Source organism: Panthera onca, chromosome D1, assembly GCF_046562875.1.
Source record: "Panthera onca isolate mPanOnc1 chromosome D1, mPanOnc1 haplotype 2, whole genome shotgun sequence".
Lineage (NCBI taxonomy): Eukaryota > Metazoa > Chordata > Mammalia > Carnivora > Felidae > Panthera > Panthera onca.
Genome location: NC_138348.1, coordinates 94,368,463 through 94,393,928, shown reverse-complemented (window position 1 = coordinate 94,393,928; position 25,466 = coordinate 94,368,463). Strand labels below are relative to the sequence as shown.

Below are 25,466 nucleotides of genomic sequence, written 5' to 3'. Positions count from 1 at the left end.
TCTCCGAACCAGAGGAATTCTAGGATGCTTATTTTTTCTGGATATGGTTGCCACATCAGCCAGCTGCCACAGTTGATTAGTCTAGACTCCCTGGTCCATTGTGGTCTCAAGATAATTGGTTTTCCTTCCAAGCCAGTTGCCTCTCACAGTCTATTCTTTTTTTTTTTTTTTAATTTTTTTTAATGTTTATTTTTGAGAATGAGACAGACAGATCATAAGCAGGAGAGGGGCAGAGAGAGGGAGACACAGAATCCGAAGCAGGCTCCAGGCTCTGAGCCGTCAGCACAGAACCCAACACGGGGCTCAAACCCACAAACCCCCGAGATCACAACCTGAGCCTAAGTCGGATGCTCAACCGACAGCCGTGCAGGCGCCCCTCTCATGGTCTATTCTAACTATATCTTGGTCTGCCCTTATCTGCACGTCTGCCAGACAGTTAGGGCAGGCAGGCAATGCCCTGGTTTCAGAAAAAAGTGGATAACTTCCGGGTTAACTCTTTTCCCTCTAAAGTTTCTTCCTGGTACAGTGAGGTGTACAGTAGACTGAAGTCTGCATTCTTTAAATTTGTGCCACCCTCCAGGGTATGGTTTGGGGCAAGAGGCTTAACCTCTGTGGACCTCGGTTTTGGAGATAATAGTATCAGCTTCTCAAGGTTAAGAGGATGAGGTGAGATATACAGATGTACATATTTAAGTATGCTGTACAAAGCTGGGATATTCTTCTTCCTTGTTTCGGTTAGTATCTACAGTCTTTAGCTGTCAGGGATGAAGCCAGGCATCTCAAACATCTGAAAAGAACCAGTTAGAAGTGCTCACTATTAGTTACCCATGGCTGTATTTCTTAGACTATCTTGGTTGGGCCTACAATAACAAAGAGAAAAAGGAAAATCACCAAATGTATTTCCCACATTACTGTTGAAAAAGCTAAGGTTCAGATATGCTAAGTGCCACATGATAAAAAAAAAAGCAATAGATTCAGGCTTAAAATTCAGGGTTTTCTGACTTCAGTTAAGTATTTTTCTTTGATTCATGATATTCTGTGTGTGAGATGGTCTAATAATAGAATTCAAAATGTGTTATTTTCTCTATGCTTGAATTGCCTCCCTTGGATCTTGACTACAATACTTTGTATCTGATGTGACGTGAAGCCTTTTTATATCTTCCCACATATCTTTGATTTTGTGGTTTCAAGCATGCATATCTCCGTATAGAGTCCAAGGGTTGAAAATAGCCATTCTTAGCAAATGAACTTACAAGTTCGCCTAGGCAAGAGAGTTCAAGTTCTCCTGTGTAATAAGGACATGATTTTGCTGATTGCTTCTCTCAAAACTTTTTTTACCTTTGCATTCCTTAGACTATAAATGAAGGGGTTCAGAAGAGGCGTCACCATAGTGGTGAGAACAGCAGTCACTTTGTCAAAATCCAGCGAACGGCTCTGGCTGGGCCTCACATACATGAAGATGTTGCTCCCATAGGCAATGGAGACGACTGTGATGTGAGAAGCACAGGTGGAAAATGCCTTCTGACGTCCTTGGGCTGAGGGGATGCGCAAAATGGTAGAAATGATGTAGGTGTAAGACACAATGGTGAGTACCAACGAGGTCAGGAGGACGAGGGAAGATAAGAGGAAGTTTATCATCTCAATGAAATGAGTGTCTATGCAAGCCACCTGTAGCAGAGGGGCAATGTCACAGAAAAAATGACTGATTTCTTTATAACAGTAGGGCAGTCTGGACACCACAATAGTTGGGCACAGCACTGAGAAGAAGGCTCCTACCCAGCATCCCAGAACCAGTAGGAGACAGACGTTGCTGTTCATGATGATGGTATAGCGCAGGGGGTTACAGATGGCCACGTAGCGGTCAAAGGACATCACCGCTAGGAGGATAAACTCCACTGTCCCCAAGAAAAAGAAGAAGTATGTTTGGGTTATGCAGCCAGCAAAAGATATGGTCTTCCTGTCCTCTAGAAGACAAGCTAATAGCTTTGGGGTAACTGAGGTAGTGTATAAAATGTCCAGAAATGACAAATTACTGAGGAAGAAGTACATTGGGGTTTGGAGGCGATTATCAGCCCATATTAGGGAAATGATGACAATATTTCCTGTGAGAGTTAACAGGTAAATAAACAAGAGGACCACAAAGAGGGAGATCTGAAGCTTCCGGATAACAGGGAAGGCAGTCAGGGTGAATTCAGTCACTGTGGTCTGATTTTGCATATCCATGGCATGCAATACTTAGTGGGCAGCACATCTCTGAAAAAAAAAATTATAGAGATGAAAATCAGCTTAAATGAGTTTCAATTCTCAGTATCAGTGATAAATGTAAAGTAGTAAAAGCTTTGAACCAAGAGTCAAGAGTGATTTCATCCTGCCACTCACTCTAATAAATATAGAACCTTGGATAAATTACATGACATCTTCTAACCTTGGTATTCTCATATTTGGCATTTTTGGTTGAATGACATTTTCTCCATGGTCTCATTAAGCTCTAGCCTTTATGATGGTCATCTCTTGGACCCCGTGCTCCTTCCCTTCTCTCTTTCATTTTTCCTGATCTACCGTTTCCCTGGCTAGGTTCTGTGCTTGAGAAGAGAGAATCCTTAACTGAGAATCCCATCAGTCCATTTGCAAAATGGTAAAAGGGAATGTTAAGGAAAGTTGAGTTACTTTTCTCCAAGTCATTTCAACCCTTCAGGTATCATCTACATAAAGGAGCAGAAACTACGAAACTGACCAAGAGCATCAAATGAAAGAGAACCTGTTTTGGTCTCTCCTCACATTTGTGATTGGTATCGCATGAGTCTTAAGGTGATCTCTGGTTGTCCCTGAGTTGTTCTGATGTGATAATAATTGATCTCCATAAGGCTTCATTGCTTTCTTTGTTTTTATTCTTATACTGATATGAAGGTTTTGATGTCTACACTGTTAAAGAACAAGTAAGTGCATATATATGGTTCATCATTTGCATAACCTATTTCAGACATTTGAAAAACCTCTACTGGGAAAATGATCAGTGTATTTCTTTTTTGTTCCCTGCAATGCCATGGGTATGGCAGGATCCAAAAAAATACCAAAGCTTTTCCCTTCCATTCCTTGACTGGGAATTCTTACAGGTTGTCTTAAATAGGTCTCTTATACCTCACATTCTTTTCAGCAATTTGGACAATCAGCTTGTTAACAGTAGTGAAAGAGAGATGATGGAGTTTGCAACGCTCATCTTGGAATACGGCTCAGGTTTGCTGAACATGTACTGCATGTCTGTATCCTTCAGTGAAGCTCTGCCTTTTGGTGTTTTATTTTGTAGCTAATCCTTTAGTTTTATGTTAAAATGACCAATTTATTAACTGAGCTAGGTTGTCTCTAGGTTTGGAACCCACTGAGTTCCTCTTGAAAGAAGGTCTTTTTCCTCAGGCGCTCTCTCTCTCTCTGAAAAGTAATTCCTAGGAGTCTTCCTTTGCGTAAAGACTTTTTTGGGGGGAGTGGATTTCCATTTGAAAAGTTTGCTGTGACTTTTCTGGTCCTTGTAGTTGCTCATTATTTGTATTCACCATTCATTTATTTCAAGACCAAACTGCTTTTAAGTAATCACAGGACCTTAAAGGGTCTGATCTATTGAAATAGGGTCTTGGTACCAGCCGGTGTGCTTCTACCACTAATACGATAATATTGATCCCTCCCCCCACTGTTGCTGCATCCAGGTAACAAACTTCCAGACTGATTTCTACAGCACAAGGAGGCATAACCATATCTGGGAGGACATGTGTTAATGTTACTAAGATCTAATACAAAGACAGAATAGAGCATGGTATGTGTATAAGTAGAAATGCTTTGAATTTCCCTCTCATTTCCCCCTTCCCGCCCTCCTTACTGACAACACCAGAGATGAGTGGGTGTTAAGACACACTGATGTGCATTCTCACGAACTGCCTGTCATCTACTCCATTGTTCCTTCCATTCATCTAGCCAATTGTTTCACAACATCTGTACTGTCATCGTTTCCCTTCTTGCCTCTGTAGTCTTTGATGAGCCTGATGGGAGCTTGATTCCTGTCTGGTATTGTAAGAGTCAGACAGTTTGGGATCTTCAAAAACACCGTGCCAGGTTTTAATAACAAGAATCTGGGATGGTTGAACACAAATAGAATTGCTCTTTGCCGTGGTTGTCATTGGGTCATATAGGAATGGAAAAAGGGGGCATGGAGAGCTTTCTGTTCTGCTGAGTAAGGGTCAAAGAAACTTCTCTGAGACGAACTAAAGCTGTAGCATTGCTCTCCTTTGGGGATTCTCTTCAGTTCATGGTAGTGGAAAAGAACTTGGCTTTGTGTGGGTCTTCTCTAGATGACCTCTGTGCTCTCCAGAGCCCATCATGTCCAAGGGGAAATGGTGGTGGATTAGACCATCTGTGCTGGCAATTTAATTGTAAGTTTGCCAACTTAAGGCTTTCATTGGTGGAGGGGAGATTTTTTTCTTCATTACCATTTGTGGATCCTTAAAAAATGGCATTGAATCGCATATTTGCATGTTTCAAGATGCCGGATTTAGTGAGATAAATATGGACTAATGGAAAAATCATAGCAGATTTTCAGTCAGAGAACCTGTGTTGTTTACTTTTTTCTCTTGTGGCCACTTGAGTGAGTGGCCTTTAATGAGACTCGTAAGTACCCTGCCTTGACTGTTTTCTCTCTAACGTGAGGATGATGACACTCCAGGTTCCGGTCCTCAGCTAGGGCCCAGCCCAGTAATGTTTATATACTTGGCGTTCGGTACATGTTTGTTAAGAACATGGGGATGGGGAAGCAGAAACAGAAAAGAACTAAGATGTAGTGGGGAATGGGGGTGAGAGATAATTTGGGATCTTTGCTGCTGTCAGTAAAATGTGACAAAGTTTAATTGTAACTGAAGTACATTAAAAACTTTCATCTTCAGACTTAGGGTAGAGCTCTAATACTTGACGTCTGCTGACAGTAGAAGTTTTGGGAAAGCAGTAATTACACTTTAATTCGTCAAATATACATGTAAACAAGTGTAGTGAGACCCAAACTGCTTATCATATAAATACGGATAATTGCATATTATAGGATACTTACATCACGCCGATTGTCGCACAGTCGGTATTTTCTCCATTCAAGTTATGTTAACAAACTAGAAATCTGGGTATGTTTTTCCTACTGCATGCCATCCGTTTTTCTTTATATTCTGTTATTGCTTCAGTGTTGGATTCCGCGTAAATCTCAGTCTTAGCCTGAGTCTGTTTTCCCACGTGGTACTTAACCGCCCTTTCAGAACCACACCAAATGGTTATTCGCTGTTTGCTGAAGTGTTCCATCCGTCTTCCTCTGAATGGAAAACAGTCCTTTTTAGTAATTTCTATCAGTTTTTTAAGTTCTTTTTTGTATTTCCACAGAAAAATTTAAATCTTGACTTACACCAGGATGAATCCAAGTGGTATATTATCATTTAATCTTTCATGTTACACGTCCAGTGAGTCTCCATCTCAGGTATTCCTCTGAGTTTCAAGCAATGTGGATTCTGAAGCACATTTTTGCCAAGAAGAGCAGAAGAGTGAGGTTTGGCGATGAATGGGGGAGTCCCACACAACCGAATCACGAGCAGGTCCTCTGACTCCTATTTTGGATCTCTGGCAAAAGTGACCAAAAGCTTCTCAAATTTCAGTTGGGTTTTTGTTTCTTTGTCTGTTTTTAGTGGCAGGAATGTAATTTCCTCTCTATTTCGTGAATTTCTCTTTCTTCTGTGGATGCACCCAGAAACGTGGAATTATTCAAACACAGGACGTTAGAGCAGAAGAGAACTCCACAGGCGGATGAGTCAGCCAGCCCCCAAATATCCTGCAATGTCTCCACCAAGGTACTGCCCAGTGATGCTAAACTCACTGTTTCTTGAGGCAACTCATTCTACCCTCATGGGCCTGATTGTCAGGAGAATTCATATTTGCTTTCACTGAAACATCTCTCTGAACTGTCACCCTTTGTTAGGTCACCCCTGTTCATTCATTGGGGATACTGTGACTTGATTGTAAATGTAACCATCTTTATTTACTCTCTCCAGAAAATAACATTACTCTGCCTCTATTGAATATGGACTTTGATAGTTAATGAGATTCTTCACCTTCAGAGATTTGGTTTACAATGGCACCTGGGATTATGGCATAAAAAAAGGTTAATTATGACTACTGCAATCACAGAACATGAGAATTGAAGTAACGAATCAGTTGTAAAGTTAAGGTCTCCTGGGAGAATCTCTTGGTTGTTTATTTTATTTATTTAAAGAGAAACTTCTACAGCTGCTTTAAAACCTCAGGGAACTAGAAACTTGGAAAACTTAAAACACATTTTTTTTTTCTGAAATGATCGTAGTGTATTAAAATAAGCTGTAAGAGCGATGAACCATTGGAATCTACCCTAACAGCCAAGAGTACACTTTACTCACTGTGTGTTAGCCAATATGAGAATAAATTATATTTAAAAAATAAAGATTATGCAACAAAAATAAAATGAAATTGACAAAAAAGCTTGCGATTGCTTTCCAAACATAGATTATTTATGTAGATTTTATGTCTATGTACATATTTCAATTGATGCGTGATGTACAAATAATAACCAGTTTAAGGGTACAGTGGTTGAGGTTTGGCACATCTTGACCAGCAGACAGCCACCAGTGCCATTATGATGGTTTACAATATTTCCATTATTTTAGAAACACTCCTGCACCCTTTTGCAGCAAAAATGTTCCCCTCCCCACCTCTGCCCCTGATAACTACCAACGCATTTCCTGTCAATGTAATTTTGAATTTTCTAGAATTTTATCTAAATGCAGTCTTACTGTGTATAGTCTTTTGTGTTTCTTTCCTTCACTTAATCAGATGCTTTGAGATTCATCCATATGTTTCTGGTATCACGAGTTTCTTTTTTTGTATTCCTGGAGGATTATCTATTATATAGATTGTGTAGATATATCACAGTTTGTTTACCTAGTCACCAGATGATGGACACTTGGGTGGTTTCACCCAGGCTTCTCTGTTTTTGGCTTTTTACGGTTCCCTTATGCCTTTCTTCCTCCCTTGGTGTCTTACTTTGTGAACTGATGGTTTTCCATAGCGGTATGCTTTGATTTCCTTCTCTTTGTGTTTTGGATATCCACTGTTGGTTTTTGCTTGGTGGTTACAATGAAGTGTATGTAAAATGTCTCATAGTTAGATCCAACTATTTTATGCTGATAACAACTTAACTTTGATCACATACAGAAACTCTCCCCTTTTATTCCCTACCTCCTCCCTGATATTTTATGGTTTTGATGTCACAATGGACAGTTGACCCTTGAACAATGTGGGAGTTGGGGGTGCTGACCTCCCGCACAGTTGAAAATTTATGTAAAACTTTTGACTTCCCCAAAACTTAACTACTAATAGCCTACAGTTGACCAGAAGCCTTACCATTAGCATAAAGCCATTTAATGCACATTTTGTTTATGTATTATATATTGTGTTTGTATAGACTTAAAACTAAGGTAACATTGTATGTCAACTGTATTTCAATTAAAATAAAAGTCATTTAAAATATCAGTTAATCAGCATTAACTATTTGGGACATTTCCTTATAGCCTTTTAAGAGATTCTGAAGTGTAAAATAACTATGAATAAATTCAGAATTTTTGAAAATCCCTTTTCTAAACACTTACATATTTACCTTATATAGACTTTCCTTTGTATACCAGTGAAAGCGTTTCACTTCTCATGTGAACATAATTTTGCCTCCTCCAGACCTCCACTGTGTAAGCTGAATAGAATGTAGGTCTTCTTAAAGCAAATAAAACCATCCTGGAAATTTAAATACTTGGCTGAAATCAGTTACTGCTACTTAAATCCAATCTTTACCAGGATGTCAAAAATGTGTGCATAAATAGAAAAAACATTATTAACATATAAATAATTTCAACTTAGCCTTTTAGTTTATAGGCTATAAGCTTGTGTTTAAAGAACAGTTCTCCAAGGGATTTGGGGGTGGTTGTCAGTCTGCTTCCTCTTAGACCAATGATAATGGGGAAAAGAAAACAGAATGAAAAAGACATTCAAAAAGTAGTAACTGATTTTATAACTGGCAAGTTTAGGTAACGGTACCTTCCAATTGTCACAAAATTGTATGAGAAGATCTAGTGAATGAAAGCAATTTAGTAAGTTGGATTCATAAATGAATTCAAACAGATCTCTTTCGGTGTAGGGTCTGGACCCATGAGCAAAAGACAATAGGGTTTAAAAAGTGGGCTGTTCCAAAGGAAAAAAATCAAAATCAAAATAGGGTTTGGGGAAGATATAATGAAAAGATGGCTCTTCTGATTACAAAGTGTGACTCAGACAGATCTGTCTGCAGTTGTATATGGGGCCATTTGTTTTGCATATTGTCTGGGTTGCAAGTGTTCCTGTACCTGACGCCTTCATAGGCATCTGGCACAAAAACCATAAATGAATACTGGTTGTGCTCACTTATATTTGGATGTTTCGCATGAACAACACCTGAATGGAGTTCTTTAACCCAGGGATTTAATAACATAGGTATTATTGATAATTGACAGCACAAAACCAATTTTATGGGTAAACAAAACCCAGCTTTGTATACCCTTTATTTAGGCATGCAAAGACATAACAAAATCTAACTCTGGTCTCATTTAATCATCTATCTCTTCTCGTCAGGGACTGTTAGACTCATTGGGTGATGAAGTGCCTGAGGTACATTCTTGGTCCTTTTCCTGGTCCCTTTTTGCATCTTACTGTTTTTGCCCACTGTTTCTTATTTTTGGGTTTCTCAGATATCCTGGAAACTGGATTGTTCTGCTTTTCATCAGGGCCTTATGACCCACTCTGCGTCATTGCCCTTACCCCAAAGTCTACCGGGAGTATAACTATAGTTGAAGAAATTGGGTTTATCATTCATTGCAGTGAGGGAAAACCCAAACTGTGGAGAGAGTGAAATGTCTCACTAAGTGTACTTATTATAGGATTTAGGCTTTCTTTGGGAACTTTTGGGGAGGGTTTATGGAAGCAGCAGCCTGTTCTGGATTGAGTGCTCTCAGAAGGATGGGGACAGAGTAAGGTAAAGCTGTAATTAGTAAAGAGGTAACAGCCATTCAATTTGGTAAGGCAGGGGATTGTTTGGTATTTTGTGTTGCACAGTGATCCTGTATGAAATGGATGTTCAGTGAAACTGTTTACGTCCAATGGGAGAAAAACATGACTTATCTGTAAGTATCACATCAGTTTGTAATAATACCAAGAAATATCTGTGAACACCAGATCCATTCTGGATGTTAGGGGCTCCCTTCTTTGGGCTGAATCCTGCTTTATTTCTTAAGATTATAGTTCATTGTTGAACACCTCATCCCCCTTTGATGTAAATTAGGCTTTCTTATTCTTTCAGGCAACAAGATCTGAATTTCCATGGTTACTTCCCTCTTTGTAATCTTGCTTCCTAATAACCCTCTCCTTCCTACCTTTTCCTGGATATTCTGGGCATAGAGTTCGGTTGTCCTTTGTCACCTGGGAAGACCCAGCAGAATATAAAAGTTTGAAGAACTGTGCTATGCACATAGTTATAGAAATGATAATAACACTAAGAGATTCTAGGGCCCCTGGATGGATGGTGTCCAACTCCTGATTTCATCTCAGGTCATGATCCCAAGGTGGTAAGATCGAGCCCTGAATTGGGCTCTGTGTTGAGCGTGGAGCCTGCCTAAGGTTCTCTCTTTCTTTCTCTCTCTCTCACTCCCCCACCTCCTCCCCCCGTGCTCATGCTCTCTCTCTAAAATAAACAAACAAATAAATAAGTAAATAAAAATAAAAGGTGATTCTGCCTTCTAGATATATACCTTGTAGAGTCATATTATGTTGATAAATTCAGCACATTTCTATTTATCATCACAATGAATCTGAGATGAGATTCACATTAATCAAAAAGATAATAGTAATTAATTTACAAGAACAAAGACAGTATTTCATGGCTAGACAACCTTTGCCATGAGTATTTTCTCCAACTAGGCAAGCTATATGGGAAGGCAAAAAGATACAAAGGTGCTTGGTGAACTTAGAGTCAGAACAGGGAAAAGTTAGTAATTCAAATAAAATGCTTAATGGGATCAGATAAAGATAAAGGTAACCTGACTCTGCCAGTGCCACAGCAGGCACAATACTAATTTGTGTGCAGGATAGACCTTCTTCCTAGAGCAACATTTGATAGTCTTTGCATTTGCCAGTCTTTTAAACTTTTTTTGTCCATATTGACCAACAGAATTAAAACTCTTGCCTCTTAATCTAGTCAAGATCATCAAAGGAGAAGCATCTCTGTGGGGGCGGGCTGGTGAAAATGCCTCACTTTCTACTTACCAATATCTATGTGTGATGACAATATTACTTTCATACAGATGATCTCATTTTATTTATTTATTTTAAGTTTTTTCTTTTTTATGTTTATTTATTTTTGAGAGAAAGAGAGAGACAAAGTGCGAGTGGGGGGAGGCGCAGAGAGAGAGGGAGACACAGAATCCGAAGCAGGCTCCAGGCTCCAAGCAGTCAGCACAGAGCCCAACGTGGGGCTCGAACTCTCAAAACGTGAGATCATGACCTGAGCCAAAGTCGGACGCTTAACCGACTGAGCCACCCAGGCGCCCCTTAATGATCTCATTTTATAGCCACAAGTGCCCTGGAAAATAATCAGAGCAGACATTCCTGCCACCATTTTGCAGATGGGCAGGTGGAATCTTGGAGAAATCATGTAACCTAAGTAACTAAGTTCCCAAGTCCATTGAAGTTAGTGCCTAAACAAATATTAGACATTAGCTCTTGTGACTCAGGGCCTGGAGTGTTTCCATGATCCTATGTTACTATTTGAAAAATATCTCAAAGACTGAACAGACATAGAATTCTTTTTTTTTCCTTCTGGTTTTCCATACTTCACTGTTGATGATGTGTGATGGTTAATTATCCTGTTGACAGATTCTGAGACTTCATTTGTACTTTGGTGTCAGTCTTCATACAGCACAAGGTGCTATAGAGAGAAAGCATAGCTTACATGTCCTGAAATTGCTTAGTGTTATGTTCCCTTGGAATGTGGTGGAACTATCCTGCTAACTGACTCTTTCAAGACTTCCTTTACCTTTTCATTCCTCAAGCTATAAATGAAAGGATTCAGAAGAGGGGTCACCATTGTAGTGAGGACAGCTGTCACTTTATCAAAATCCAGTGAATGGCTCTGGTTGGGCCTCACGTACGTGAAGATGGAGCTTCCATAGGCAATGGAGACGACAGTGATGTGAGAAGCACAGGTGGAAAAGGCCTTCTGACGTCCTTGGGCTGAGGGGATGCGCATGATGGTAGAAATGATGTAGGTGTAGGATGTGGTGGTGAGCACCAGTGAACTCAGGACCACAAGGGACGATAAGAGGAAGTTTATCATCTCAATGAAGTGGGTATCAATGCAGGCCACCTGCAGTAAAGGGGCAATGTCACAGAAGAAATGACTAATTTCTCTATGACAGTAGGGCAATCTGGACACCACAATAGTTGGGCATAGCACTGAGAGAAAGGCTCCCGCCCAGCAGCCCAGAACCAGCAGGAGACAGAGCCTACTGTTCATGATGATGGTATAGCGCAGGGGGTTACAGATGGCCACATAGCGGTCAAAGGACATCACCGCTAGGAGGATAAACTCCACAGTCCCCAGAAAGAAGTAGAAATAAACTTGAGTGATGCAGCCAGCAAAGGATATGGTTTTCTTCTTTTCTAAGAGACAAGCTAGCAACTTTGGGGCAATAGTAGTTGTGAACAAAATGTCCAAAAATGACAAATTACTAAGGAAGAAATACATTGGTGTCTGGAGACGATTATCAGTCCATATTAAGGAAATGATGACAATGTTTCCTGTTATGATGAGCATATAAACCAGCAGGAGAATGACAAACAGCAAGACTTGAAGCTCCTGGATGACAGGAAAGGAGACCAATGTGAATTCACTCAATGTACTCTGGTTTCTCATAGCCATTTCAACTGGAAGGGGGAAGAAACAAAGAAAAGCAGAATAGTTGAAGACATCTTTCAGGTTTTTCTATGATCTTATTAAATATAGATTTAATATAAATATTAAATATAGAGGGTGTGGTCCTAGTGTTTTCTCTGACCATACCATGTGGCCTCAGGCAAATCAAATGAGCCTCTTGGCCTCAGTTCTCCTCTTCATAGTTGACGGGTTGGAAAAAAAATGTCTATGGTTCCTTTAAACTTTAACTTTTCAACTTCTATGACATGCATATATTTCTTCTCTTTCCTTCCTTAAATCCAAATCTGTTCAAGTTAACTGAAGTGTATAATTAACTGAAATTCACTCAAGTCATTTTGATCATGTTATACTTTAATAATTTGGGTATCTTGGCTGATAACGTCATATCATACTTTATTGGGGAAAGAGAAGTCATCAGACAAAAATTCTATTACCATTCCTGTATCAAGGCTGACCAACATATTATGATCTGAAATGAAGAATCCTCTTAAGCCACAACAAGAATTGGATAAGACACACTCTCTGAGACATTGCTGGTTGCATCAAAAGTTAGGAGAGGTATCTGGATCCATTTGATAAATAACAAATAAAGAAACAGTAGGAGGGGCCGAGGCCAGGCAGTCAGGTGTCAAAGCTTCAGGGGCTGGAGTTGGAGCGCAAAGAGCCGGTAGCCAAGATCAGGGTGGCTGGCATCAGAATCAGCCAAAACAGAGAATTGGTAAGGGAAACACAGAGAACTGAAGGGGCAGGGAACCAAAGCAGAAGATTTGTACCAACGAGTGTCAGTGAGAAGGGTTGCCCTGTGGTCATACCTTTATGGAGACATTTCTACGGGACATCCAGGACTGGAATATCAATGAAGCTGGAAAAGCAAATCCTGAGACTTTCTCTCTGAACCAAATCTTTAAGAAGGTGAAGTGGTCCTGGGTGAGGCATGCTGAATAGGAGAAACAAATCCCTTCCAGAAGAAAAAGTCCCCAACTTAGGCACCAAGAACTCCCAGGTATTAAGAAGAAACAAAGAACTTTTGGACAAAGATTTCCAAACATGATAACAATTGTGCTGCTATAAACGGGAGTGGAAGAAAAGAAATGATGCAATAAGAGATTTAGCACAAGGACAACAGAATTTGGAATGGTTAGAGGTGTTATATAGTACACTTATATATGGAATATTTCAAGAAGTAAAGGATGCAATTTTAAAAGTGAGAATGCCACAAAAATCGGGTCTTTTAAAAACTACCAAATTGACTTTTAAAAAGACCCAGTGTTGGGAGCCTGGGTGGCTCAGTCCACTGAGCATCTGACTCTCGATTTCAGCTCCCACGGTTGTGGGATCGAGCCTGGGCATCAACCTGCTTCAGATTCTGTGTCTTTCTCTCTCTCTCTCTGCCCCTCCCCCATTCACTCTCTGTCTCTGTCTCTGTCTCTCTCTCAAAAATAAACATTAAACGAATAAATAAATAAATAAATAAATAAATAATAAAAATAAAAAAGCCCAGTGGAACTTAGAGAACTAAAAAAAAAGATTATTGTTGAAGTAACAACTCAGTTGTTTCAAGTGAGGTGAGAGGGGATAAACAAGGGATTAGATAGAATTTAAAACACCATGTTATACACCTGAAACTAACATAACATTGTGTGCCAACTGCACTCAAAATAGAACAAAACAAAACAAAAACCCTTCTTACTAGGTTATCTCCTGCACCCTAAAATTAAAAAAACCCGGATTAGTAAATAGGAAGATATATCTAAAGAATTCCTCTTTAATGAAACAGAGATAAGCTTGCAAAGTATGGAAGAGTGTTCAAAGGAATGGAATTTTGTTAAAAAAATAGAAACGATGGAACGGGAACATTTATATGTGTATTCTGTGTCCTGCAGGAGAGAACACAGGAAGTGATGCTGGATGGTATTTACAGAGAAACAGAGCACCAAAGGGACGATATGAAAAACAGCAAGAAAGCATAGATCACTTTTACGGGAACAGCAGTGAGAATGACCCATTGGCTTCTCCACAGCAGCAATGAAAGCCAAGAATTAGTTAAATAATATCTCTAAAGTGTGGCAAGAAAGTAACTGCCAACGCAGAATTAGATATCCAGTAAAATTCTCTTCCATCGTAAAATAAATATAGTTCAGATAAAAACTTCAGGAATTTACTGTCAAGGGACAGATGATAAAGTAATTTCTAAATATAATTCAAGAATAAAGAAAATAATGGAGATCATTTAAGACATGAAGAGGAATAATAAAGAAATGAAATGGTAAACATGTACATAAATCTAAGTAGAAATTCTCTGTAAAAGATACTAACAGTGTTGGGGTGCCTGGGTGGTTCAGTGGGTTAAGCGTCCGACTTCTGCTCTGCTTGTGGTTCACAGGTTTGAGTCCTGCATTGGGCTCTGCGCTGACAGCTCAGGGTTTGGAGCCTGCTTCAGATTCTGTGTCTCTGTCTCTCTCTGCTCCTCCCCCTGCTTGTTCTCATTTTCTCTCTCTCTCTCTCAAAAATAAATAAACATGTAAAAAATTTTAAAAATGTAATAACTGTTGAATTTCTGGAGTTAATCTAGAATTGGCACATGGATGATGACAGGAAAAAAATGTGGAGAAGAAAATTGGAGCCAAAGACTTCTTGTATCATTTGTGAGGGGAGGAAACATTGTTTTCTTTAGTTTTTGTTTGTTTGTTTGTTTGTTTTGTTTTAGTAGGCTCCATGCCCAGTGCTGATCCCAAAGTAGGGCTCGAATTCACCACTCTCAGCTCAGGGTCTGAGCTGAGATCAAGAGTTGGACGCTTAACCACTGAGCCACTCAGGCACCTGTCTTCTAGGTTTGAAGTTAAAAAACCCCAATAAATTTTCTAGGATACTCACTGAAAGGATAGTAATAGAATAGATAATTTTCAAATTTATAGAAGGGAAAATGTGATATAAGGGAAGCAAAACTCAACTATAACAAAGATATAAATAAATACCAACAGTCAAAGCAGTCCATCAATTCCAAAAAAAAAAAAAAAAAAAAAAAAGAAAGAAAGAAAGGAAGAAAGAAAGAAAGAATAAGAAATTGTGGAAAAAGAAACAGAAAAATAGGAAATTGGGACAAATAAAAATAAAAAGCTGTATAAATCAGTTCTAATATATCAATTTTCACAGTAAAGAAAAACTAAATTCTTTAAAGACATACATTTGTAATATTGTACTAAAAAACAATTCCTGGTGTATTCTATTTATAAGAGATATAAAAGGCAAGAACATGGAAAAATTGAAAATAAAAGGATTTTTAAAAAAGTATATGCCAAACATATACTAATCCCCAAGAAAGTTAATGTGGCTGTGCAAGTAACCCCTGCTGTTTGAAAGTTCCCATTTTGCCACTTCATTTTCACGGACAATGTATTGTTACCTGTTTTTGCTGTCTTAGAGGAGCCAAGAAATCCCGTGAGAATTTCCGTGTGTGTTTTGCAGGGAGCCAAGCCATTGCAGAGGCAGCACCCAGCCCTAGCAGAGCGTTTTTTCCCAAGGAACTATGCTCAGTATGTTCGCATTGAGCTCAGCTTTGAAATAGGTCTGCCAGTATCTGTTTTTTATCTTGATTTATTTTGTGCATCTATCAGCAAGATGTGTCCTGAAGGCATCAAAGAACCCTAAGAGAGGTTATTTTTGGCGTCCTGGAATGCTCAAAAAGTTTTCCGTATAAATTAATGGCAATCGCGTCTTCATTTTCTGCCATTTTGGCTTACGAAACGTTTCATAGGAATGTTCTATTTCTGCATAGTAGAGAAATCTGTATTAATAACTGGTAAAGCAGACAGTAAGACAAAATCATTAGGGATTGACAGGGCCGCTGTTGGATTTTAAAAATTTCAATTCATCATTATCGTCTAAATATGTATATACCTAATAACCAGCTTCAACACATATAAAGAAAAAAAAATCACAGAACTGTAAGATCAAAGTATCATCATAGTGGAAGAATTCAGTACATAAACGTATTTTATCATACTTTTAAAGGTTTATTTATTTTGAGAGAGTGTGAGTGAGCGGGGGAGGGGCAGAGAGAGAGGGAGACAGAGAATCCCAAACAGGCTTCATGCTGTCAGCACAGAGCTCCATGTGGGTCTCGAACTTATGAACTGTGATATCATGACTTGAGATGAAATCAAGTCAGATGCTTAACCAATTGAGCCACCCATGTGCCCCTATTTTATAACATTTTAAATTCTAAAATATTTGTGTGTGTGTGTGTGTGTGTGTGTGTGTGTGTGTGTGTAACAAGCTCAACAAATCACTGTTTATGTGAACAATTCATCAAAGACACAAAGAATTTTATATGACCTCTTTTGCTACTTACTAAGGCATACCTCTTTCAAAGGTTAGCCAAGGTTCCTGTGCATGTGTCAGTATTCCTTCTAGCCAAATAAATTTGTTCCCTGCTGACTGGACTATAAACAAAACAGGTCACTGAACTTGAACTAAAATCCAAAAATAATTACGTATTTTATCGTTTAACAATCTCTTTTAAATTCTGGGTCTCAGTCTCCTTCCTAATGTTTATATTTCCCTTCATTTATGTGGGTCACTTCATATAAATACAAATTACTCTGAAATCCTTTCACAAACCCTAAACATCCGAGATTGTGGATGAGTCTTTAAAAAGGCAAATAATTTCTCACTTCAAGTTTTATGTATAAGCTGAGCGATATGTGGCAGCGGTAAGTGTGTTTGCGGTTTGAGACTGTAGTATGAGCTCTGGTGCCATGATTTCTAGGTGTGGCTTTAGTATTCTCACTTGTAAATGGAAATGCCTTAAATATCCTCTGTTTAGGATGATAGTAAGGGCTGGAACGACATAAGGTTCTTATCAGCAAGCAACTAACAGTACTTGATACAAATGTTCAATAAATGTCTTGCTAACAAGCAAACAAAATAGAGGACTGGGAGTAGTGGATGGAAGTGAAGGAGGCACCTCTAAGGATAAAACACGAAGAGAAAAATATTGACAATTCCATCTCCATGAGTAATAAAAATGTAAAAATTTTTTTTTTAGGTGTATTTATTTTTGACAGAGACAGAGTGCAAGCATGAGCTGGGGAGGTGCAGAGTGAGAGAGGGAGACACAGAATCTGAAGCATGTTCCAGGCTCCGAGCTGTCAGCACAGAGCCCGACGCGGGGCTCGAACTCACGAACCGTGAGATTATGACCTGGGCCGAAGTCGGACGCTTACCCTGCTGAGCCACCCAGGTGCCCCAAAATATTTTTAAGTTTATTTATTTTGAGAGAGAGACAGAGAGAGCAAGTGGGGGAGGGGTAGAGAGACAGGGAGACAGAGAATCCCAAGCAGACTCCATGCTGTCGGCGCAGAGGCCGATGTGGGACTCGAACTCACAAACCGCGAGCTCGTGACCTGAGCTGAAACCAAGAGTCGGACGCTTAACAGACTGAGCTACTCAGGTGCCCCAACATGTAAAAATATTAATATGCAGTGGATATGTGATAACACAGATCTCTACTAAACCTGCTTGACTTCTGTCCACAATAAAATTTGTGTGAAGATCCTAAAACTACTTGACCTTGTAAACCACACTTCTTCCTGCATATGCATGTGTTTTTAGCATATGCTTCCATCATAACAATAAAATGGAAGATATTCTTATACCCTGAAGACAACTAAAAACTGACCCCACAATTCTCAGCATCTGTTTTTTACATTTAAACATAAAAAGATGGGGCACACGGGTGACTCAGTCCATTAAGCGCTGACTCTTGATTTCGGCTGGGGTCATGATCTCACGGTTGGTGAGTTTGAGCTCCACATTGGGCTCTGCGCTGACAGCGTGCAGCCTGCTTGGGATTCTCTCTCTCTCTCTCTCTGTCTCTTCTTCTTCTTCTTCTTCTTCTTCTTCTTCTTCTTCTCTCTGTACCTTCCCCTCTCATGCTGTCTCTCGAAATAAACAAAAAACCATAAAAAGAACCTTAATTTTTCAGAATTGCATTTGTTTGATTCCCTCTAAATGTTGTATGATGAAAAAAATTTTCCCTCCTCTGACTTGGATTTCTTGGAAAATTTCATAGTATTGGTTGCCCAGGGGTCATTGTACAAACTTACTGCTTCTTCTACAGCAAAAGTCAAACCATCTATGCTTAGAATCTGTAGTTGTGGGAAACTCACTGCTAATTCATGTATCTTATTTCATATTTTATTGTCTCTGACCCTTTGAAAATCCTTTATTAACTTGGGGTAGTACCTTTTTTCCCATTTACTGCCACCTGTTGTTCCTAGTACCGGACTGAGTCTTATTCAGGCAAAGTTACTCTTCTCATCATCTCCTCAAGACGCCTTGATTTCTAGTTTTAGGGTTCAAGTCATACTGTGATACTGGCTAACATACACTGAGTTCTTGGCATTTTGTTCCAAGAACTCTGTTAGCCACTTAAAAACTTTAAGTGGCATCAGAAAAAATGTGTATCATCTATTCCTTAAATGCAGTATTTTGTTGCTAATTTTTAGATTTGCAGCTTTTGGTTCCATACAACCTTTTTGGTTTGAGCTGTTTCTGATAGATGAATATTAAATCATCTCAATGATTGATTTTGAGTTTGTCATATTCTCCTGGTAGTTGTTTTAATTTATTCAAGGCTCTGCTCTTTCATATGTATAAATTCAAAAACCTTCTGAAGTAGGAAGTAGGTGTGGCTGTGATCTACATTTTGCACATGAAAAAACTGAAATTTACAGAGGTTGAATAACTTACCGAAAGTCCCATAGCTAATGTGTTCACAGAGCCAGATTCCAATATAGTTCTGCCTGACTCCAAAGCCTGTGTTCTTCAGAGATAAGCATAATATAGACTCTTACCCAACTTTTGTAGAGAGAAAAAACAAGGTCAGAGTGGTTTAAATGAGTGGTAAGACACATAAAGCTGAATTAAGGCTCAGCTCTCTGGTTCAGCCAGAACAGAAATGTTACTGTCACCTCACGTTACAAGTCTGGAAATGCTAGCCTTGCTATGTTGAGTAATTGCATAGCCAGAATGTTTTAGATTCAGAAAAATCTCAGGACTGGAAGAGATATTTAGGATCGTGCAGTTCTATCAAAGTCTAAATGTCAATATCCTTCCCAAATAGTTCTGTCCCCTGGGAGACTTACTATATATAGATGGCCTGTTGTATCTTTGTACAGTTCTGCACAAAATCCATCATCATATTGACCTGGAAGCTGATTACCACTTGTTTTCTGCGTTTATTCTGAAAACTCAGAATCCTTTATAAAATAAATGGAACTTTGAATCTCTACCTCTTTTTTCTGTATCTGGGTTGTGATGAGTCCTTTCCTCTGTGAAAATAGGCCACGAATCAACAGTCATGTTTGAAGCTCTTGCTTGCTCTCAAGGATTTAATTGAGAGTAGCTCTTGGGAATATGAGGTGAAAGAGGTTAATTACTATTTTGTAATTAAAGAATCTTAATCATGAAAAACCAATCACAATCACAAAGTTTAGTTGGAGATGCCAAATAGACATATTCAGGACTCCAGGGCAATTATCCCAGGGGTGTTGTTTCATTCTGTTAATCAAAGCTTGGTGGCCTGCTTTCAAGCTTTAGGGTAGCAAAACAGAAAACTTTTGATGTTCCCCAATAACTGACAAAATGATGTTGGTTTTCCTTTCCCAGGAATGCTGGCAGTAATAATCCTTCCAATGCTCTGAAAATGATAAATTTTCCTATTTTTCCTCCGTTAAAATGAAGAAAAATTCTCCTATTGCCAAAACCTATAAAAGGTGACTTTCTCTTCATTTATTACACTAGGCTATACCTAATCCTTATAGTAGCCTAAAAATCCTTAGGCTGGTGAATTGGGGTAATGGTTAAGCTCCAGGAAGTGAATACAGACATTTTCTAAATTGACTGAAGGCAATCTCCAAAAATATGGGGTAGACACCTTCCCAAGCAGCCAGACATATAATGGAGAAGGGTCCAATTGACCCTACTCTCTGGCAGGGACCTCCTGTGCATATTGCTTCCATGGTGGCTCTTGTCTATTTAATTCTACAACACAACATCCCTTAGTTTCTGGGGCCCATCAATTCCTCCTATCAAAGCCTTGAAACTTTGACATATCCATTAAAAGCCAGAAATTTGGATTAGATTAAAAAATCCAACTATATTCTGGTTACTGGAGACACATCTAAAACAGAAGCAGAAATAACGGTGGATAAAGAAAAGGATACAAAAGGGATATACAGGGCAAACATTAACCAACTTTGGTAGATTGTATTATTGTTTCCAACTCTTATGTACTTTTCTTCTTCAAAAAATTTTTTTTTACTGAAATATAGTTAACACACAATATTACCTTAGTTTCAGGTGTACAATATAGCGATTCAACAAATCTATGTGTTATTGCTATGCTGACTGCAAGTGTAGCTACTATCTGTCACCATACGACACTATTGCAATACCATTGCCTGTATTCCCTGTGTTGTGCCTTCTGCTCCCTTGACTTATTCATTCGATCCCTGAAAGTCTTTTTTTTTATATATATTTTTTACATTTATTTATTTTTGAGAGACAGAGAGAGACAAAGCGTGAGCAGGGGAGGGGCAGAGAGAGAGGAAGACACAGAATCCAAAGCAGGTTCCAGGCTCTGAGCTGTCAGCACAGAGCCTGACGTGGGGCTTGAACCCACGAACTGTGAGATCGTGACCTGAGCTGAAGTCAGGCGCCCAGCTGACTGAGCCACCCAGGCGCCCCTCGATCCCTGGAAGTCTTTATCACCCTCTCCCTTTCACACATTTTGCCCATCTCCCCTACTCCCTTCCCCCCTTTCTCTATAAGATGATTACGTATTTCCACTTACACATCCCATTGTTTCACTGACTATGTGACACGCCTAAAGTGAACAATGTTTGAGCTAAAATTTGCGGCATTCTTTTATTCCCTCTGTCACAAGAATGGGATGTTGCTGGTAGGGGGTGTCTTTAGTTTGAATTTAAAATGAAAATATACGAGGAACAGAGACTGAGCAGTTTGGGATCTACCAACATGCAATGTGAGGGGAAAAAAATCCTCCAAAATTTTTGTTAGCTATTGAAATTTGGGAGATTGCTTGTTAATGCAGATAACGTAACCAAGACATAATATAACATAACCTAGACTCTAAGTCCAGAAAAAAAAATCCATCAAAAATAAACACCGTGAGAAGGGAATCTGGCAAGAGCAAATAAAGGAGGCCAGCCAGATGTCCGAGGCTAGATACTCCCCTTGCATGCTTTGGGCTTCTGTAATCTTGCTTGCCTCTTGCATCAGGCAACTGCCCGTGAAGCACAAATGATAGTGTCCTCCCCCTTGTGCAGCCAACGGAATGTTTCCAAGTACGTGGAAGTTAGCCAAGCATAAAAGAAGGCCAGCACCAGGGCTCTGGGCTCAGCCTTTGGAGGTGACTTTGCTGGGCCAGCATTGGTGTGAAATAAACAATCTTTTCTGATTCCCTGAGTGTGTGTCTCTTGTCTCTTCCTGGGCACTGAGTATTTGCTGTAACATTTTGGGGGCGTTGGCCAGGAAGCTGTCTGGTAAAGTGGAACATATGAACCGGGCCCTTAAATCAGCCATGGCAAACTCCCTGGTAACCCTATAGGACCAAGTGGACACTTTAGCAGCAGTACTGTTATGAAATAGAAGAGGGTTAGACCTGTTAACTGCTGAGAAGAGGGGGGAATATGTCTCTTCCTAAATGAGGAATGCCGCTTCTATGTTAACCAATCAGGGATAGTTAGAGATATGGCCCAACAACTAAAGGAACGGATCATCAAACGGAGGCAAGAATTAGCAGACTCATGGAACTCTTGGAGCAACATATGGAATTGGGCATCCTGGCTCCTCCCTTTAGCTGGTCCTCTCCTAATGCTTTTCAAAACCCTACTGTTTGGTCTTTGTATTCTTAATATGCTAGACAGCCTTGTTTCCTCTTGCCTAGAAGCTGTAAAACTCCAGGTGATGCTCCAGCTGGCCCATTCTAGCTATCACTACTCTCCTTTGGATGGTGAAAAACCCTAGCTGTCATGCCCCTCCCTTTGACATCCTTGTCCAGCAGGAAAAAGCCAGAATGGTCTTTGCTCCTCCTCTTGTGATAGCAAGGGGTTCTCCAGCCCCTACAAACTGATTTTCTCTAAGGCTGCTATAGCAGCTTGAGAATCAAGAGTGGGGAATGAGAAGGTAAGCCAGTAAGAGCAGATGAAGGAGGCCAGCCAGATATCTGAGGCTGGATACTCCCCTTGCATGCTTTTGGCTTCTGTAATCTTGCTTGCCTCTTGCATTAGCCAATTGCCCACATAGCACAACTGATAGTGCCCCTCCACCCCCACCCTGTGCAGCCAATAGAATATTTCCAATTACCTGGAAGCTAACCAGGCATAAAAGAAGGCCAACACCAGGGTTCTGGGCTCAGCCTTTGGAGGTGACTCCATTGGGCTGGCACCAGTGCTAAATAAACAGTTTTCTGATTCCTCAAGTGCGTGTTGCTTGTCTCTTCCTGGGCGCAGACTATTTGCTGTAAAAACAGGGGCACCTGGGTGGCTCAATGGGTCAAGCCTCCGACTTTGGCGTAGGTCACGATCTCACCGTTCCTGAGTTTGAGCCCTGCGTCAGGCTCTATGCTGACAGTTCAGAGCCTGGAGCCTGTTTCATACTCTGTGTCTCCTCTCTCTCTGCCCCTTCCCCACCCATGCTCTGTCTGTCTCTCTCAAGAATAAATAAACATTTAAAAAAATTAAAAACACACAAAATAAAGTAACTTTTAGGTAAAAAAAATGGACACCCAAGAGTGACCATTATCAACACATTTGCACACACACAAAATACTAAAGGTAGTTATTAAAGTGGAAAAAAAATAATCCCAAGGAGAAATTATAAAGAAAGAAACTAAGAATAACATAGAAGGTAAATACATGGATAATAAGAATTAATCTTGACTTTACAAAAAAATACAATGATTTTATGAAGTTTAAAATATATTTATAATAAAAATTCATGATAATAAAGTACAATGGAGTTCAGGATCCTAAATTTCTAACACAATTGGGGAACTAATAAAAGAGTCATTTGTACACAATTTTAATAATTTGAAGATGTATTTTTAATTTCTGGTGTAACCGCTAAAAATCCCATGTATGACTAAAAATTAACAGAAAAATAGAATAATTAAAAAACTTTCTCAATCCAAAAGAAAGCAGTCAATGAAAGAAAAACAAATAAAACTGGTTGATTAAGTAGAAAAAACAATGAGATGGAAAATATGTACACAAATATGTCAGTGTATACTACACGTAAATGTGTTAAAATTTCAAATTAAAAGAGCTACATCACCAGACTAGGTGCAAATCCCAACCATATAAAGACCTTAAATGTAAGAGCACAGACATGTTAAAGGTGAAAGAATTGAAAAAGACACACTATGTAAACTCTAACAAAACAGTTTTTAAAAGTATTTTGTTTTTCTAGTTGTTTATGGCAGGAAATTTACTCTGATCTCAATGATTTTATCACAGAGTGTAGAAGCTTCTCATTTATTAGAGTTTTGTTTTCTTTTGACTCAGGAATTATTCCAAGGAGTTTGGTTGTTTTTAAATGTCCAAATATAAGACTTGTTGTGCTCAAACAGCACCTACTAATTTCAGCTTTATTGTGTTGTGGTTAATGTCTTCTCTGCTACTTGAATTTATTGACTCTTCCTCCATAAAATTATATCTGCTTTATACATCATGGATTGAAATGAAGAGATATTCTCAGGAGAGTACAAATTTTAATAAACAGATATTAGTTTAAATGTTTATTTATTTACTTTTGAGAGAGAGAGAGCCCAGTTGAGGGTCAGAAAGAAAGAGATAGAGTCCCAAGCAAGCTCCACACTATTAGCACAGGGCACAATGTGGGGATCAAACTCACGAACCATGAGATAATGACCTGAGCCAAAATCAAGAATCAGACGCTGAACTGACTAAGCCACCCAGGTGCCCCTATATTAATTACATTTTAAATATTATCAACATACTAAATATATATATATGTATATACTAATTTATAAAATTAGGTATATATTTTCACTTCACTTCAAATTACTTTTAAAGAGTCAGGGTATACATGCAAACACACGCATACTATGATTATAAATACATAAATAAGCCTTACTAAAGAGCACATTCTTTATAAAGGTATTTTTCTTTTTAAGAGTTTTATCAGTGCATCTTTCACTTCCTTGTTCCTCAGACTATATATCAGGGGATTCAACATGGGAATCACGGTGGTGTAAAATACTGAGGATACTTTCTCCTGGATGAGTGAGCTGCGGGAAGCAGGTTTGAGATACATGGACATGAGAGTCCCATAAAATGTAAGAACAGCTGTCAAGTGGGAACTGCAGGTGCTGAAGGCTTTGGACCTGCCCTCTGTCGAGTGCATGCGGAGGATGCTGGAGAGAATAAAGACATAAGAAATGATGATTGTCAGGCTGGTGGCTATCATGTTAAATCCACCGATGACAAAAATCAAAAGCTCATCAATGTAAGTGCTTGAACAAGAGAGTTTAATAAGTGGGATGATGTCACAGAAATAATGTTTAATGATGTTCGAGCCACAGAAATTCAGCCTTAGTATACAACCGCCATGAATCATAGCATCGGTAAATCCTACTGAGAAGCCAGAAGCCACCAGCAGAGAACAGACTCGAGGGGACATGATGACATTGTAGAGCAGGGGGCTGCAGATGGCGACATAGCGATCATAGGCCATTGCAGCTAACATGTAGCACTCAGAAATGACAAACATACAGAAAAAAAATAGCTGAGTCATGCATCCAGAATAGGAGATAGCTGTATCCCTGCATAAAAGCTCTGCCAGCAACTTGGGAGTAATAACAGAAGAATAGCACAAATCTACCAAAGACAGACTACTGAGGAAATGGTACATAGGGGTATGAAGTTGGGAACTCAATCTAATTATTGAGATCATGCCGAGATTTCCTACCACTGTGACTGTATAAATCCCTAAAAAGAGGCAGAAAAGAGGCAGCTGAAGCTCTGGTTGGTCAGTTAGTCCCAAAAGAAGAAACTCAGTCACTGTGGAATGATTTCTCGTGCCCATTCTCTCCTGAGAAATCTGTGGAAATGAGAGGAAGACAAGAAATCCCAGCTTGCCTCTGATTCCCTGTAGCCCAGGTGTTTCTAGTATGGAAACATGCAACAAAGGTTATCTTATCCCCTTGACACGGAGCTTGTACCTTCATTGATGTTCAGGGACTTTGACACCCCCACCCCACCCACCTGCCCAAAGCCAGCACTCCGATAACATTGTAAGTAAGCATCTATTTAACTATGCTATAAATAAACTTTAGCAATCTCTCCAGTGTCTCAAATTC

At 39.4% G+C, this 25,466-nt stretch overlaps 3 protein-coding genes across 3 annotated transcripts; all 3 read right to left on the bottom strand.

Moving 5' to 3' along the window:
• Positions 1-1,275: 1,275 nt before the first annotated feature.
• Positions 1,276-2,247, bottom strand: LOC132662295 (olfactory receptor 6M1-like). Its single transcript, XM_060607773.2, has one exon. The coding sequence runs from the start codon at positions 2,221-2,223 to the stop codon at positions 1,276-1,278; it is 948 nt and encodes a 315-aa protein (XP_060463756.2). The 5' UTR covers positions 2,224-2,247.
• An 8,731-nt stretch (positions 2,248-10,978) lies between these two features.
• On the bottom strand, positions 10,979-15,819 carry LOC132662296 (olfactory receptor 6M1-like). The gene is made up of 2 exons (XM_060607774.2): positions 15,462-15,819; positions 10,979-12,048 (listed from the first exon to the last, which is right to left on the bottom strand). Exon 2 carries the CDS (start codon positions 12,041-12,043, stop codon positions 11,096-11,098), a length of 948 nt encoding a protein of 315 aa, XP_060463757.1. The 5' UTR covers positions 12,044-12,048; positions 15,462-15,819; the 3' UTR covers positions 10,979-11,095.
• Positions 15,820-24,256: 8,437 nt separating this feature from the next.
• Positions 24,257-25,192, bottom strand: OR8D4 (olfactory receptor family 8 subfamily D member 4). The gene has a single exon (XM_060607775.2). It carries the CDS (start codon positions 25,190-25,192, stop codon positions 24,257-24,259), a length of 936 nt encoding a protein of 311 aa, XP_060463758.2.
• Between the last annotated feature and the right edge of the window lie 274 nt (positions 25,193-25,466).

What these genes read in the sequence shown, in the direction of transcription:
- LOC132662295 (XM_060607773.2), bottom strand. Translation starts at nt 2,223, where the DNA reads ATGGATATGCAAAATCAGACCACAGTGACTGAATTCACCCTGACTGCC.
- LOC132662296 (XM_060607774.2), bottom strand. Translation starts at nt 12,043, where the DNA reads ATGGCTATGAGAAACCAGAGTACATTGAGTGAATTCACATTGGTCTCC.
- OR8D4 (XM_060607775.2), bottom strand. Translation starts at nt 25,192, where the DNA reads ATGGGCACGAGAAATCATTCCACAGTGACTGAGTTTCTTCTTTTGGGA.